This window comes from Oryzias latipes, chromosome 3, assembly GCF_053564925.1.
Source record: "Oryzias latipes strain Hd-rR chromosome 3, Olatipes_Hd-rR_3.1".
NCBI classification, from domain to species: domain Eukaryota; kingdom Metazoa; phylum Chordata; class Actinopteri; order Beloniformes; family Adrianichthyidae; genus Oryzias; species Oryzias latipes.
In genome coordinates this window covers 33,281,694-33,299,243 of record NC_136239.1, presented here as the reverse complement: position 1 = coordinate 33,299,243, position 17,550 = coordinate 33,281,694, and the positions used below count along the sequence as shown (strand labels likewise).

General features: G+C 41.3%; 1 protein-coding gene across 3 annotated transcripts in view; it reads left to right on the top strand.

Annotated features, from left to right (window-relative positions):
- The window catches only part of fto (FTO alpha-ketoglutarate dependent dioxygenase), a 123,272-nt gene that overhangs the window by 12,498 nt on the left and 93,224 nt on the right, over positions 1-17,550 (top strand). For all 3 annotated transcript variants that reach the window (XM_011493353.4, XM_078945311.1, XM_078945312.1), the window contains exons 2-4: positions 11,484-11,561; positions 12,752-13,778; positions 16,621-16,746. In XM_011493353.4, the coding sequence (XP_011491655.1) occupies positions 11,484-11,561; positions 12,752-13,778; positions 16,621-16,746 (1,231 nt within the window). The remainder of the gene's footprint in view (positions 1-11,483; positions 11,562-12,751; positions 13,779-16,620; positions 16,747-17,550) is intronic.

The following is a 17,550-nucleotide window of genomic DNA, read 5'->3' as shown; positions in this document are numbered from 1 at the left end:
TAGGCCACAGAGGAAGTGAGCAGGTCATCAGTCACCCAGGAGCCCGCAGAAGGCTGGTAATTTGTGGCTCTGCCCCCTTTTCTCCCCACAACTACTCTCTACCTCCACTTTGCCCCCTCCCTGCCTGAAATTGACCAGGCTCGACTGCTGGTCATGCTGTATTACATAGGTTAGATGAAGTAATTATTTCTAGGCCACTGACTACAAGCAAGATTAATAGTTTTTGAAACAGCCATAATGGAGGGCTGACCTGCCGTGACATAAGCATTATTTCATGCTCACCTCCACTCTCATCCTTCTCACCTTTGGTCACCAGCAAAGTGTGATTTATACCTGGCCTAATGAGGGGAGGAGACCCAGAGGCTCTGGGCCGGAGATTTCCAACAAAATATTGCAGTCCTGAACGCAGACATACGGCACGGATAGTGAAGTCACCTGAAGATGATCCGGCGTTCGCATTGTTCTTGTTGTGAAAGCCACTTTCTATTATTAACCCCCCCCTCCGGCTCTTTGCCCCCAACCGCTCCACATCTTGCAGACTAGAAAAGGGGGAAGAGTTGTCACTAGGTGGCACTTGGACATCATAATATCAGATCCTCCACTTCTTCCTCCCTCTATCCTGCATTTTTCACATCCCCCCCCCCTCCTCCCCTTTGTTCTAAGTACACCTCAGATGTCAGTGGGATTTATTTTTACTGGATGAGGGCTGTGTGTAATGCATTCACCTCAGTTCCAGCCAGCTGTTAAATGTGGCGGATAATGGTCTGGCCAGGCTCGGCCCTGTTAACTCCTCTGATTGGCTGTAATAATTAGCAGAAATCAACAGAAACTGTGGTGCAGAGTGTTTGGGACGTTGTGACCCACTGATGCTCTGAGCTTGAGTCTCTTCCAACTTCCTTACATCCCCCCTGCATCTCCAGGCCTTTTGTCTGTTTTCAGCTTTAATATTAACCCCTAATTTAAATGCATGCAGACGGTGTGGAATCTGCAGTTAGACTTTTAAATGGGTGGTTTGTAAACCTCCAGAATGTTAATCTGTCACTATTCAGACTACGAGGAATAGTCAAAAGGATTAAGGCGTTCAGCTCCTGGTAGAATATTTCCTTTTGTTCAGAATGAGTGAAAGAAAATAAATAAACAAAGAAGCGCCGTCTGTTGCACTTCTGGATTTTTTTTAAAGCTGTTATACTAAACTCATCCACCTTGAAATTCCAGGAAGACTGTCTGGCTATTGTGTAAACAGCCACACATGATACTGAGCCCTCAATTCAATATTAATCTACCATTACATTATAATGTCATTTTATCTGGGTCAGAAACTACATGAGAAAGGATTAGACCTGTCCCAGATGTTTTGATCAAATCTGTTTTAATCCATATGTTTTTCGAGTGGCTTGAAAGATTTTTGCAATTTTAACTTAGACCATCGCTTTAGCTTGGTAATAATACCATATGCAAAAAATCTGTTTTAACAAATAGGCCAACAGATAAATCCAAAGGGATCTGTAGGATGCACCCCTCCTCTGCCCCTCGCCTAACGGGTCATTATCCAGCTCTCAGCAGCAGAATCAACAGAAACCTACATAAAACAGGTGAAATGATTCGAAGAGATATTTAACTTTAAATTCTAAATATTAACATCAAACAAGGCAAATTTCCAGCAGCATCAGATTTAAAGTCAATAAGCATTTTTTTTCAAATAATAAATATTGCACCAAACAAATTTTCTAACCTTTTTAGCCAAATTTTGGATACATTTTCACAAAGTTCGTTAGCAAAGCTTTAACCTTTTAACTGCATCACAGTGATAATATAGTTACGGTAAAATTTATAGCATTTCGAAAACTAACTGTGGTTGTTTCTAGCATTATATACTGTATGAAAGAGATGTACCTCAGAGTTATGCTAAAGTACAGCTGTAGCATTTTTGCAGGCAACTTTGTATGAAATCTCATGCTTAGCATAAAGTAATAATAAATCATGCGCCAATTGTCACAAGTGTCAACCAATCAGACCTGATTTTGCTGTCTTAGCACCTCAGTTACTCGTCTCTTCCAACCCATCAGGTCGGATTGCGCCTCGCCTTCATCCCAGTTGATGTACCAGACTTGGTCGTGTCAGGAGATGATCTAATATGGAGTGGAAAGGACACAGAGCTGAAAATCGTTGTTATTTGAAGAGGTTCCTTGTCAAGAGATGGGTTTGATCAGACATTGCAGCTGTACACAGAGCAGGGTCTTTGCACTATCTAACAGTGGTACTGGATTAGAGACACAAGCCACTTTTCCTGTGATCAGTCACTCACACACTGAGACATGCGCTGGGACTGAAATCCTCCTTGTGCTCTCGATCCGCGTCATGTTCATGCTTCTTCTGCATTAGGGACTGTATGGAAATGAAGAGCAGTACAGTTAGAAATGATAACACACCCATCCATCTTTTTTCCCAACTCAATGAATCCCTTCCGGAGTTGTGGGTTTGCTAAAAGTCAGAGTACACCCTGGGCAAGTTGCCAGTCCAATGCAGGGCAACACAATCACACAAAAACTCATATGCACATCTAGGGACAGTTTAGATACACCATTTGGCCTATGAAGCATGTTTTGGGACTTTGTTTGGAAAGCAGAGTGCCCGGAGATACCCCACGCATGCATGAGGAGAACATCCAAACTCCAAACATATAGGTCTCAGTTGGGATTCAAAACCTGGGCCTTCTTGCTGTGAGACGACCGTGCTAGCCAATACACCGCCTTGCAGAAATCCATCCAGTTTTCAAAATGTTGGTAACTAGTGAACTGTCCAGGGTGTACCCCGTCTTCGCCTCACGATGGATGGATGGTAATCTTTGCTCTGTAAATAAAGATGTTCAGCTGCAGGAACACAAAGACTGTCTCAGAATAAAAATAAAGGAGCACAATGTGTTGATTATTTTCTACAGCTGGACCACCAGGAATCCCTCTGATTTGTGACGTGTTTAGACAATGGCGATGTGTGTGAAAGCTTTGGCCTTACACCTTTTATACATTGTGAGCTGCTAAATGCTATTGAATTGTTTACTGTCGCGAATCACAAACCATTCTGTGACCAGGTGTGACCACCAACCACCCACTCATCTATCCATGCTGCTGCACCGCCCTGAGCGATGTGTTGGTCTACTGGGGTCTAAAGAGCCTATCGCCAGCCTCTGGAGCTGGGGATTTTAAACGCTCCACCTGAATATTGATCTCTTCTGCCTCGCTGAGCCAGTCAAGCCCAGTCTGCAGAGAAACACTCTGAGAAAGAGGGCAAGATGGAAAGGGGAAGGGCAATCTGGAGGCCTCGGCCTCTGGTTTTCTGGTCTGTCCTTGACACTGCCTGTGGGACAGGTCCAGAGGACGCCTACCGTTGTTGCTGCAAATGCTGCATCCAGCTTCTGCAGTTGGTTGGCCCTCCCAATGGGCCAAGCTGCACTTTGCACGGATATATTGATTTTTTTTGGAGAGGAAATGAAAGTGTGGCCGGGTGGTGAGAGCGAAAGTGGGAGGGAGGGAGAAATGGAAGAAGCAAGGGAGCTTCTAAAGCACTGACTTCTCCTTGACTGCACCTCGGGATGCGACAACCCTGTTAGAACAAGTCTCTGGCCCTCTCTGGCTCTGCTCAAAACTGCTAATCACAGTCCTTCAATCAACACTCCACTCTTTCACCCATCTCTCCTCTATTCTTCATTTTCTCACTCTTTCTTTTGACTTCCCTCAGACTGATCTGGACCCGGACTGAATACCAAGGGAATGCGTCTACATTAAAACTGGCCATTCCACATGGAAAGCAGCTGACCTCATGAAAGCATGTTGTAATTTGAAGGTGAAAACTAAAAAGCTTTTTCGATCGACACAATCTTAATGGAAACCTTATGGCCCGGCCACAAACTAACAATTAAAGCAAAATGGGTATCAGTGGTCCTTGCCAAGTGTTCATAGTCATGTGACATTGTCTTTTGTGCCAGTGAGGCTGCTAGTTGAAATCCTGGAAAAGTGACCACTTAAATATACCCTTGATCATTTTCTAACATACTATCTTCTTGAAGTGTTTATGACACATTCACACCGGACACGTGATGTGCGTTCAGGAACGGGCTAAACACGGGTTTTTGAATGCGTACGTTTAGGCCACAGTGTTGACACTAGAAAAGCAGGAACGGTATTCTTCTTTTCTTCATTTTCTTCTGTACTAGCACAGGTCTGCCACCTACAGTTGGAAGAGACTTGGTGCAAAGTGTTGAAGTGGTGCAAATCTCTTATTCTTACTTTTTCTTTCATAGTCATATTCCGTTATATGAAAGACTTGGTGCCATATAATTCCAGCCGGACACAATTATTAATTTTTCCTCGATGAACAGTTTCAAATTTGTTGGCCCTTCCTTAAATGAAGATGGACACTATCCATATGTCACTACCAAAACCGAGTTCTTGATTGGTCAAAGTTCAACGTGGTTTAACTTTTATTATGCGTTCAATGGCGTGTTTTGTCGTAGAGCCAAAAAACAGTCATTGAAACTTGTGTTTCAACGTGAACATGAACGCAAGAGTTTCAAACGCAGAAGCCCGGAACTTGTATTTACAAGCATTTGCATTGACTTTCCATTGGAAGTGGTCGCTTGAATGTGCTTTGCTGAGGGCAGTGTAAATGTAACTTTAGTGTGAAGGAAGGAGCACATTTTCAGTCCATCTCTTCTAGATAAATTTAAAGGTTATGTAAGGCATGCCTCTGCAGATCTCTGAAATCTCCACTCTCTCTTTGTCTTCGTTCTCTCTGCTTCCCTCCAGATTTGACACCAGCTAAAGGTCACAGAAACATCTTTTTCCCCCTTTAAGGTGTAGATAAGTGTGAAATAGATGTTGACACCACAGACACAATGAAAAGCACTTAAACAGAGTGGCCATGTGCCAACCTGCCTGAGTCGAGCTTCGTGCATGTGTAAATACTTTTAAATGAGCCTGTCAGATGAAGTGAGAGAGATGGGAAGTAAAAAACAAAAGATGAGTCCAATACTTCTTTTCCTCTGTCTGACACATGCACCCTCACACCACTACATGTTTGGAGAAAATATTGAAAAGTGATTTTCAGGGAATAGGTTCTTACAAAACAAATTGCTTCATGGGCTGTTGGTCTGGTTCATTGACTGTATATGAAAACTGGATCGAGTGACCCCTTCCGTCTTGCGTTCCAAACTGGAAGTGTCTGTTGGTCCCAAAAAGCCAAAATCCCATAGACTTCTATTAAGAAATAAACAGCTATTACTCAATCATTATAGTTTTCAGAATAACCATTAGCAGTAACCTCTGCTTATGGAGTCCCAAACTGTTTATAATTAAATAAATAAATATGACCTTGTGCAATCACACAATCAACCAATATATGTCTCATAAATATATAAAAATATTGATTTTGAAATCTCAGGTTCTGAAAAAAGCCATAGAATTATAATCATATTCAATAGGATTAAAAATTAATATTTTAAAATGGTGTTTTCAAATTATGAACAGGTTTTTAAAGCAAAATGAAATATATTTAATAATATACTGGCTAATTTAAAATCTGTTTGCAGGTTTTTCACAATTTCATGATCTTTTTATATATTTATGAGAGATATATTGGTTGATTTTGTATTGGCACAAGGTCATATTTATTTATTTAATTATGAACAGTCTGGGACTCCATATCTGCTAACTTTTCTAACATATCCTAATTTTTGTACGATATTTTTTCTGTGGTGCAAATTATTCCAGTTATAAACTAAGCAACCAGATGGATCAGTGACAGTATGTGGTCACACTTAAAGTATTCTAGGTGTTTATTGATTCCTACTTTTAAATGGTTGGGGTGTGGCCTTCCAGCAGGCTTTTGCCTGACAAGGGAGAGTGGTTACCTTAGAAATACTGAGTCAGATTAACTTGAACCAATCACTGCCTAATGACGATTTCCGGTTCCAACATCTGTATCATGAAAACATTGCCACTGAATTTACTTAATTTCTCTGAAACCGGAAGTAAGTTATTTTCTATGGGTGACGTCTCCCTCACTCAGTCTAGTTTTCATATGGTCTGGTTGCAGTCTCTCTAAAAAGCTGATGGTGAGACAGTGGGGTGCAAATAAGTCCAAAATCTTACCTTCTTTAAGGGATAAAACCTGGAGTTCATGTTGCTCCATTTCTGTTTTTTCTTTTTCAGAGGCTGCTATTTCGTTGTCTCAGCAGTGTTTTGTAATCCACTTTTGTGTGTCCATGTTTTGTTAATTCCTGTCCACTTGTCTGCCTCATCACCACACTGTTTCCAGCAGTGTCATGGACGAGTGCTTTTAAGAAGGTTCTTGTACTCTGGGGGCACATACTTGGTGACAATGAAAGTTGCCTTGTGCATCTATGTTTGTAGACCTGATTAATGACTGGCAGTGATTCCCCACAGCTCTGCTAATGTGCTGAGATCAGTCCTATAAACAGACTGTGAAAGGGTCTACCAGCGTCAGCCTTTGAAATGACGGGCTTCTCACTCAGGTAGATGGATGGAAATCGTCTTATATTAATGATCATGTCTCCTGCCGCCCTGTCATATGGTGAAATGAACAATGCAGCCTTTAGCCTGCAACAACAATTAACGTGTTGGAGCCAGCCTGTCTGCCATTTGTCATCACTTACCCCACCCTGGCACCGACGCTGAACATATCTTGAGCATTTATGTTAATATATGTTGAAGGTTCACGCATTTGAAATGTATGCTGGCTGGGGTTAACTGCATAGCATTGGTTTTCACTTTCCTGTGTACATTTGTTTTTGTCTGTAATACCTTAAAGACCAACTGTGATGAAAATTGTGTTTTCAACATGTTCTCATGGCATTTTTTTTCATGCATTTCAGTGTATTTCAAATTGTTGTGAATCAGGAGCAGATGAAAAAATGCCATTTGAAAAAGCTTGTAGTTATGACGTAGAAGCTGCAGTCGGCAGGGCAGGCCGCATGCTCTTTGCTCCGCTCCATTCTGATGCATCTGATCTAGGCCTGCACAATAAATCGCAAATTTATCGTTATCGCAATATCATGCTGTGCAATACGCAAATCCCAAAAGACGATGAAAATTGCAATAAATGGTTACCTTAAATGTGCTAAAACAATCTTATGGCGGCTTGAAGCATTTAACAAATCAAATAAATCCAGTAATGCACTCGACCAATCGGATGGAGCCCTTTTATCTTAGATGTTTGCCTCCTATGTAGACCAAGGTTTTTTGGACTATAATTTAAGTTATGTTGAGTCTTATTTAAATTAAGGTGTTTCAGTAAAAAGGAATTCATGTTTTTGGTTGTTTTGCTATTTGTTCATGTATCGCAAGTTATATCGTCATCGCAATGTTGATAACTAATATCGCATATCGTGCAGCCCTACTCTGATCCAATGACTAGATCCATGTATGTCTTTGTTTTTCTCGTCTGAGCTGGCATTTGGTTTAAAACTGTACATCTGGATAGCTCCAGTATTGCTCACCATTTTTGTTGCACCGGAAGTGTTTGGTTGGGGTTGTGAGGGGCTGTAAGCTAGTGCTGTTTAAACAGTTGGATGATGGGAAGTAAGGGGAGGCTTACTTTGCACCAAAAGTCCGCTAAGTGCGGCTACTAAGACGCAAATTTCGACTGAACTACTGCCGCTCTGCAGTAACTATGTCCTATATTTTTTGATTTTGACAAAAAACGGCACAATCCAAATTTAAAGACTGCTGGGAATGCTTTTACAATAATTCAAGAGATAATTGGAGTTGGACTTTAAAATGAAACAAAACAAAGCATTGAATCGACAATTGATCAAGAAAACATTTTCAGATCAGTTTTCCATGAGAAAGACAGAAAATGTGAATCTATTGTTCCCCCTGACAGCAGTTTGACCCATCATGACACTGAATCCACAGGCGGAGGAGAATATGCAACTTCAAACCCCAGCTTTATCAATTCAACAAAAATTAACTTTAAATCACATTTTACCTGAAGCAATTTTAAAAATGGAGCCTTACGGCTGAACTTTGCGCCCTGGAGTCCAATTCAAATTCAATGTTTGGTTCTGAGCCGAAGTAAGGCGATGAAAGGTTACACATTACCAAGGCCCCCTCTCTCAGGTCAGCTCCCACACAGTCCAGTTATCCATTTAGCCCTTTGCCCAGTTAGCCATCACACTGAAGGCTCTCAGCTGATGCTCCGCAAATAAATGAAGGCCTCAAGCAGCAGCAAAATAAAACTTCTAGCCCGGGTTGACGTCTCTTTATTGTTATTTTGTTTTTGTCTAGAGTGATTTAAATCAAATGAATTAGCACAAAACTTAACACTATACAGCCTGGGTAGTTGATCTTAGTATTAAACCTTCTATGTTTTGAAATAAAACTCCAAAACCCCAAACTTTTGTTCAGTGGAATTGGTCAATTGTGCATCATTTTAGAGACTACTCACTTACATCACAGATAAGACTTTAGGAAATAGTTTCATGTATTATTTGCTGATCCTAAGACTTTTTGTGCATGACGCATGCAAACTTGAGGAAAGGGGCGGGGCCTTGTCTGTCTATGCACCCAATGTTGCCTCACACAAGGTTCCTATATTCCTCTATCTGGTACCAAACAGAGCGTGAAGGAAGCACCTTTGATGTACGCGGGCAGCCTGTCTTTTTGAATTTGATGTTTTATGGCCAACTCGTCAACGTTGTTGATTTAAGCTCTGTTTTGCAGAGATTGACCAGTTCTGAAACCGGTGACAAGCACCTATATTTAGCTGTTGAAACGCAGCGCTGTGTTACTCCGTGGTGTCTTATCATAATTCCTACAATTGCAGGATGTTTGCACATTTGGTTTTTAATTCTTTTAGGATTTACGAAGGTGCTTGGCAAGTTAGAGAAATCAAAATAAAAACATTTGCTAACATGGCTGAGTTGGAAGAAACTTGATTAACTGCAGATACTGTTGTAAATGTGACAACTAGATTTAAATTGGTGTAGCGCTTAGTATTTAGAACTAACCTCCAAAATTCTGGCATCTAGTGATTTTTAATATTAAGTCTTGACAAGTCTAAGAGCTTCTGTTGTCTCTTAGTAATCAAAGCAGACATATTTTTTAAAAAACCTTTGTGGGGTCTAAAGGCATGAGACTGCCGTCTTTTTTCCCCCCTTCAGCTACTTTAAGTCAAATTCTGGACATTACTCAACTCCATAAAAATCCCTTTGAAGAAATTGTCCAGTTAGCTTTTGCCAGATGTGAAATAAATTTAATTAATAAATACTGCACATGGTACAAGGTTTGATATCTCTTATTGGCTGAAATCAAAAGAAGCCAATTGAGTTTGACTTCAGCAAATATGTATTTTGTGTGATAAAACAGTCCATCTGAGGAGAATAATCCCATCAAGGAAGAGAGAGATTAAAAAAACAAACTTCAGATTTATCCCCCAACACAGATAGACTTACATAGCTGCAGCGAAGTATTATAAAATTCCTAATCTTATTTGTGGGGTCTTGAGTGGAAACCTTTCTTGCACCTCTTGAGTTTTCCTCAGAATTAAAGAAGGCAGCACAGCACTGATATTGGAAAGTCCATCTGCTTCTAAAGGCTCTGACAACGTCTTGCCTTTGTCTTTATGTTTTTTTTTTTAACCCAGAGGAATTTCTTAGTAAGCTGATGTATTTGACACATGTGTGACAGCTTTGGTTTGAGGCTGAGGCATCACACATGCTACACTAGCAGCATATTATTCAAAAAGGACATATACAGAATGTGTCTTGGACTTCAGCCACCTTTTTTTCCCTTCAAAGCAGATATCAATGGCATTACCTATTTGCAAATTTTCATAGTAAAAAAACAAACAAACAAAAAAACTTGGAAAGTCTGCATACACAGTAGATTTTGCTGTAAAAAAACACACACAGATGTGTTGCTAGAGCAGACTTTACCTCCATATCTCCAGCTCCTGCCAGATTTTGACACCAGTGGATATGTCAGCTTGTCAATTTTCTCCCACTGCCTTTGACTGCAGTCTGACCATGAATAGTTTATGTTGTTATGTTTTCCAGGTTCCAACTGTCTGGTTGTGTTTGTTCCAGAATAACTTGGAAGGGCCTTTACACTCTTCTGCATTCTTTCAGAAAACTTTCAGCAGGTGTTGGGTTGTTTAGCCTAAGGTAAAGAGTGAGCCCTGAAGGAAAAACTGCCTCAAACCAGACACCCTCTTACTTCTACCTTCTCTGATACAGACCTGTTGTTTTTTTTCTTCCTCATTCCTGTCTTTAATGCAAATGCTTTCACTGCTTGCCATCTTTTTGATCCATCCTCTGTTTAAGTCAGGACGCACAGCCTTTTATAACTGGAGTGTAATGTTTTATGAGCAGGAGGTTTTGTTGAACTCTAAGAGTCAGAACATATTTTGGCAAAGCCGACTTCCATATTCCCTGCAGCGCGCCATAAGAGCTCTTTGGCAATTATTAGCCAGGAAGAATGTGAGGATGCATGTTATAAACGTCACGAAAATATACACACTGCTTTTTCATCGTAAAATGTTACAACTGCTCAGCTTGTTGATGCTGGAGCCATCTATCCAAAACTCTAAGAATGAAAGAAAGACACAGGCGTTTCGGGGACACTTTACGTTCCTCATGCTGAAACAAGAAAGTTTGTGAAAATTAATGTGTATCTATGCAGATCACAGAGCTCAAGTTTTCTACGTGGGGTTTCATATTTATTTCAATGATGATGTGCGGAGAAATGAAAGACATTTTGATACTTTTAAAAGGTTAATATAAATGATCAAAATATGAGACATTGTTAAACAATTTAGCCTATGGTGTTCAATGGACTGTGTTATAAAGACAAGAAGGTAAGTGTTGGATACTTGTATAGTGCTTTAAAGTCCCATTAGCTGTCATTAACCCCTCAGTCTGAACCCTTTAGTACTGAGCAAGGCATTGGGTTCCATTTGGGTAGTCTTTGGTATGACTCGGTTGTGGATTTGAACTCACGACCTTCCAGTCTCAGGGTGGACACTACCAAAAGGTCACAACCTTTGTTGAAAAGCTTTACAGTCACATTATCATTCACTTGCCTACACACACATTTACACACTGATGGCAGCCAACAATGGCACCAACTTATAACTACCAGGAGCAATGTGGGGTTCAGTGTCTTGCCCAAGGACTCTTTGACACATGGGCTGCCAGGGTTTGAACCCAACCTGCTGTCTTCCGATCAGAGGTTGACCGCTCTACCTCTGTATCATGGCCTTTATGTGAACAAAGCTCAAGCTAACTCCATGGACTTTAATTGGAGTCTGTCTTTTCCCTTTTTTTTTTTTGACTGACAAATTCTTTTAAATGTTTTCTTCTATGAAGTTTATTTGTGTTTTAAAGGTTCAGGATAAATAGACCCTTCAATCAGGTGACAAAACCTTTTCTGCTTCTTAATCTATTTCCATGTGCTGTGTTTTCACAGAGGCGTAGGCTATTAAGGGAGTTGGGAGACCACAAAATCCCCTATCTGGGGCCTTCAAGTCGAGGCTTTCAACAACTGGTGAGTCAGTTTTACATCTATGTAAAGCTACATCTGTTTTCTTGAAATAATTCAAGTTTTTCTTTTACTTATACTTAAGGATACAGCCAAGTGAAACGTTTTGGCCGAAGCTTAATAATAATGAAAACACTTGGTTGAATACTGAATAGTGACCGAATATCAAATGAGGATTTTGAGTTTTTTGGTATTTTTTAAATATCGCAGTAGTGGCCTAGGATAAATTTTACACAACTTTTCCAAATAAAACTAATGTTTATTTTCTATTTTATCTTTCAAGCCATTCCAGTAAGTATGCTAGTGCATTTCATTTATATAAAGCTATGCCTTCACAAACATCGATTCCTTGCAAATTCTTTCCTTTTTTCAAACACGTTGGACGTGGAAGGAGTGCTGCTAACACTGCTAGCCTTCTTTTTTAGCCCACGCAGACGTATCTTTCTTGCATTCCTCATACTCTTCCAGGTGTTTAGCTTTGAAATGCTCAATTAACGCAGATGTGGTTAAGGTTTTGACCGAGGAACCTCCTTGGGACAATTTCGTTTAACAGCCGGTGCAAACTGCAATCTTCGATTGCTGTCAAGCACTTTGAATTATTTCCACTCAGCTGACATTTTGAAGTAGGCTTTAGATTGCAGATGCACGTTGATTGCGTCATTGCTCCACGCGCCACCATACTGCCTCATTCCCACTGAAGCCGAACATTGTTTTTTAGCAATATTCGGCCAAATAAATTCTGTTGCCGAATATTGGGTGCATCCCCAACCCTTTAACTACTGTGCCCCTTCAACCGTTGATGCAATTATTTCAATTCTAGTGGATTTTGAAGGGGAGAAAGACAACGTTATGCTGATATACAACACTGCTCATCAGTGAAGTGCTTAAACAATCAAGACGAATAAGCTGATTGTATAAGGGGGAAAAGTGACTGTGCGCTGTTATGCAACACTTCATGTTCGTTAAGTATTGCATAACAGTGGAAAGCCAATACGAAAAGCCAGTTTTCTCCGCGTCAGAATCAGCAGATTCACGTTGATCCCGTAAATGGTCAGAGTTACAATATGTCAAAGAGCGTGTGTTATTTAGGTGTTATTTAGCAACATCTTGGATGTTAAAGGGTTAATAATGATGTTTTTTTGGGGAGGGGGGGTTTCTTGTATGATGTTTGGACATGAGTGTACTATGTTTCCCAGTGGGATTCCAGTTATTCCGGCCTGGTGTTCCGGAGATCATGCTCATTGCCTACTGAGCTCCACTGCCGGGTGCAAGCTGCTCTTCTCACCCTCAGAAGGAAAGGCTGCCTCCTGAAGGATCTGGTCCGTGTCCGTGAGCGCGATGTGTTCACCGCCGTGTCGAGAGCGTTGTTTGGAGAGCCGGGACACACCTACCGTTACCTGGAGACCCGGTTATTTGCTCTCCCTTGGCACAGTGAGGACAGCGAGGTCAAAGGACACAACTGTTGTGACCCTGATTTAAGAGCTGCCTGCAAAGCATTATGGGAGCTTAACAACTTTTTCTGCTCAGATGTGTCCCAACTAAAAGAAGGTGACAAGCTAACACAATGCGTGAAGGCAGAGGCGAAACTGGGTGAAGAGATAGACACAGAGTCTAAACACAGTGAAGACTCCAAGAACAGTGATGGAGGGGACTCTGAGTCCAGGCAGAGTGAGGAGGGGGACACAGAGTCCAAGCACAGCGAGGAGTGGGACATTGAGTCAAAGCACAGCGATGAAGGCTGCTCTGTTTCAAAACAAGGAGATTGGGAGGCAGAGCTCAAACCTGGCAGTGAGGAGGGAGAGAGCTCAAAAGTCAAACAAAGTGAAACCAGCACTGCACCAGTTTCAGAACACAGAGAAGGAAAATGCCCCAGTTGGGCAGATGAACCTATCAGTGGGAAAGAAATGAAACGTGTGGAAATCGAGGCTCAGGAGAGGCCTGTGGCGCAGCTCAAGCACAGCCTTTCAGATTACCACATTCAGGATGTAGAGGATCCTGTAAGTGGGCAGGGCTGTTCTCAGTTGACTCCCCCGCAGGTGTGCACTGGTCCAGCCAAGTTTAATGTCACCTTACTGAACTACATGGACCCAGCAAAGACGAGCCATCTCAAAGAGGAGCCATACTACGGCATGGGGAAAATGGCAGTTGGATGGCACCATGATGAGAACCTGATCTCTAATTCGCCAGTGGCTGTTTACAATTATAGTTATCATAACGACAAAGGTAAGGCCATAAATTTGCATCTCAACTCTTCAAAAACCTTCATTTAACCCTTTAGTCAAAATTTAGGTTGCTAATCCTTTGGTTTTTAACTCTCAAAATGAGGACTCACCTTCTCCAATATCCCTCCCATCAACTTATCTCAGCTGCTTGATGATGGATCAAATGCAGCTAACCTTGTGTGTTTTGGCCCTATAGCTTTGCTGCAGCAGATGTAGACATGGCCTCTAGTGAGGCAACCATCAGATCCATCTTTGCGATAGTGTCTGGGTATTATCAAATGTCATCACCGGTTCGCTGCTGACAACCTTATCACCACCAATACGTCAGGAGATCACAGACATTTGAATCTGAGCTCTTAACACCCCCTCAATGGGCTAATCTAACAAACAGACCTTATCGCACACACTGCATCTCATCTAAATCATTTCCCCAAGAAATGATCGATGTGCAATTATCTGATATGAAATAATGAGCCCTTCTTTGATAAGTGTTCCTAGACTGTACTGTATGGATGATACGATGTCTCCTAATTACCGAATTCACTCTCTGTTTCCAGAGAGAGCTGATAGCATTTGGTGATGGACTTGATAGAGAGATTAGGAACTTTGCTTTCTAGATAAAACTAAAAAGGAACTGCGTGACTCAAGGCAGCTCTATGAAAGTATTTATTTTAACTGATGGCACACATTTCACAGAGGTCATTTTGGATGTTCACAGCTTCAAAATTTATGTTTATATTTATTGTATTTATTTACATGATAGAGATGTCAAAAGGTGAAACTCTCAGCAGAGATTTTCAGAAAGGCCCTATGTTTCATCCCACCTTTTATGAATCTTTTAGATAAATTAATTTAAGTCTTGATTCATCAAAAGGCTAGATTAAGAGCAAAACGCATTTGTTTTATGGATAGTGCTACATTTATCATTTATTTCCGGTCCAGCTCAACCTTCTTTGTTTGCTCTTCTTAAGGAAAGCACCTGCTAATGAGATATGCTTTGGAGAGTGTTCACAGTCATTTTAGCTCTGATTCTGTGAAAAGAGCCTGGAAATGCTTAATCAGTCTAACAGCTCTCTCTTCCATTGATTGATTGATGATTGATTGATTGATTGATTGATTGATTGATTGGTTCATTCATTCATTCATTCATTCATTCATTCATTCATTCATACACAAAATGAAAATAACCCCAGGATTTATAGATAGACAAATACATGCTGTTGACCCAAGAACCCGTTAGGTTTAGACATAGATTTATGTTCCAGTTCTTTACTCTGAGCATTCCCAGAGGCAGGATCTGACTTTTAGCAGCCTCTTACATAAGACTTAAAATTGCAACTGGTTAGGAATTTTGAATACACCAGTCCCTCTACCTCAGGCCTTAGTCACAACTGTCCTGTGAATATGGGGTGTCTGGGGACAAAAAAAAAGGAAACTTGCATGGGGCACATAGGTGGCCCACAGGAAATGGCAAAGTCATAGACCCCTCTGTGAGCCGTAGAAAGAAAATGTTTATGCACATTTTTTTCTATGGGCATGCTGTGAGTGACAGGTTGGAGTGAACACTCATCATGCACGGGTAAGCAAGAGTGAACTAGGTTAGATGCAGGCGTGTTGTACAGATTTTCATTTCTTCAACCCCCCAAACCTTGTGTACTGTGCAAGGGGCTCATTAGTATTGTTCAACTGATAAGTGTAAGCTTCTTGAGGACATTAGACAATCAGCATAGTTTGTGTACATCCTACAAGCACTTACATGCCATCTGCACAGCCCATGCGTGCAGCATTTGCAAGTGGTCAATGAGTAGCTGGTGCGCACACTTTACTAACGACAACAGCATGACATAAGAGAACCACACAACACCTTCCCCCGTAGGTCCTAAGTGCGCGCAAAGAACACAATCTTTACAAATGCTTTACAACACACTTACCACATGCAGCCACAGCAGCCACTCCTGTCTACGACCCTGTACGCGCTTGGACAACCCAAACACCTGCAGCACTCATATGGATCAACCCCCGTTGTTGGTGCATGTCTAAGGCTTTACCTTGACCCAAGAAAAAAACGTTGGCATTTTTCTCAGCTGCTCTGATCTAAAGGAATCTGCAATAGATGAGTGTTTTCTGGAACATATTATGGTCCTCCACCATTGGTCTTCCACCTTTGGGAGTGCTGTCATTAGCTAGCTCTCTGAGCACAATGGCTGGAAATTAAGTTACTATTTATCCGTGCTGAGCAAAGGAAAAGGCAACCACGGGGCAGAGAGGCCCAGAAAGTCTTTAGTATTGATTTTGCTGAAGGGTGTTGGCCAGCCAGACCAAATCTTGTTTTCTTAGTATTCCATGTAAGAGTGGAGGGAGAGAGAAGATCAGACGAGGTGGTATCAGTGAACAGGTTCTTCAACAGGAATATCTTAGATGCTTTCCAATAGCACACTCTCACACACTTACTAAACAACATCAAGGGCTTTTATCCAACTATTTCCTCTTGCACAGCATAATGATACAGCAAGGATCCTGTGCTAACAGCCGATTTAACCACAGCAACACATATGGTCTTTGCTCCAACACTAAGTGATTCTCACTTTCTGGAGACAGAGGGATGAAAGGGGGATCAAATTAATCGCTGCTTCTTAAACTTAACTTAAACTTTTAAATTGTTTTCTATCCCTTTGTTAATAAACAGCTATCAGATTAGTCCAAGATTAGCAGACATAAAAATAATAATAATAGAAAAAGAGTATATATTGTGTATGCCTTTCCAAAATGAAGTAACAATATCGCAGCACAGAAAATGTAAGGTAAATACAATACAAGTGCACTGAGCTGTGTATGACTGACAGGGGAGAGCAGTGAAGGAGGCACCGGCGAGAAAACGTGCTGGAGGATTGGGCTGAAGGTAGCCTGGGACATCCACACACCTGGCCTGATGGTGCCGCTGGAGTCTGGAGACTGCTACTACATGAGAGGTACCGCCGTTTCACCATTAAAATGCACACCGAAAATACACATGTTAACACGGTGGTCACATGGCTTCGCCGCGTTCGACTCCGTGTCTGAATATGGAGGAGGGAGCACTTACATTACTCTGTGTTTTAGTGTTTCTTGTACTTTGTCCCAAATGACCCGAGCCATCAGGATGCACTTTACTTTCCCTTTCATGCTCTGCCCTCATGTGCTAATTGTGTGTGCAGGATGAATGAGACTCAGGCATGTGTGTGAGTAAGAGAGAGAAAAATGAGAGCTTACCTGGCCCCAACACAGAGTTTTAAGGTTCCATGAAATTGTGTGCATTAGAGAGGTTAGAAAAACCAAATGTTATTTTTTGAAGTCCTGTGACCCGTTGCCAACGACTTCTCTATGGGGAGAACAGACAGCAAACCACGGGGGTGTAAATCATAGCTTAATGCTTTTGGCTGCAGCAGACACCTCCACCCTTCTCTTTTCTGTCCCATGGGTCCTCCCAGGCTTTCTCATATTTTCTTAGTGCGAGGACATTTATCCACATCACAGCAGAGGTCTGTGTTCAGAGGTACTACGAGTGAGAACCCCTGGCTGGATAGATGGGGGATTTATTACTTCAAAAAGGCCCCCTGCTTTCTTTAGTATTTAAGGATACACATAAAATACAACATTATGTTAACCCTGCCTTTAGCTGGAACTGTTGGAACTATATTTTAAAGAAGGAAAAAAAAACTGATGTCGTTTTTTGTTGAAGATAATAATGTGTATTATTTAGTTCAAATTACATGTTCAAAGTTGTTGAAGAACAT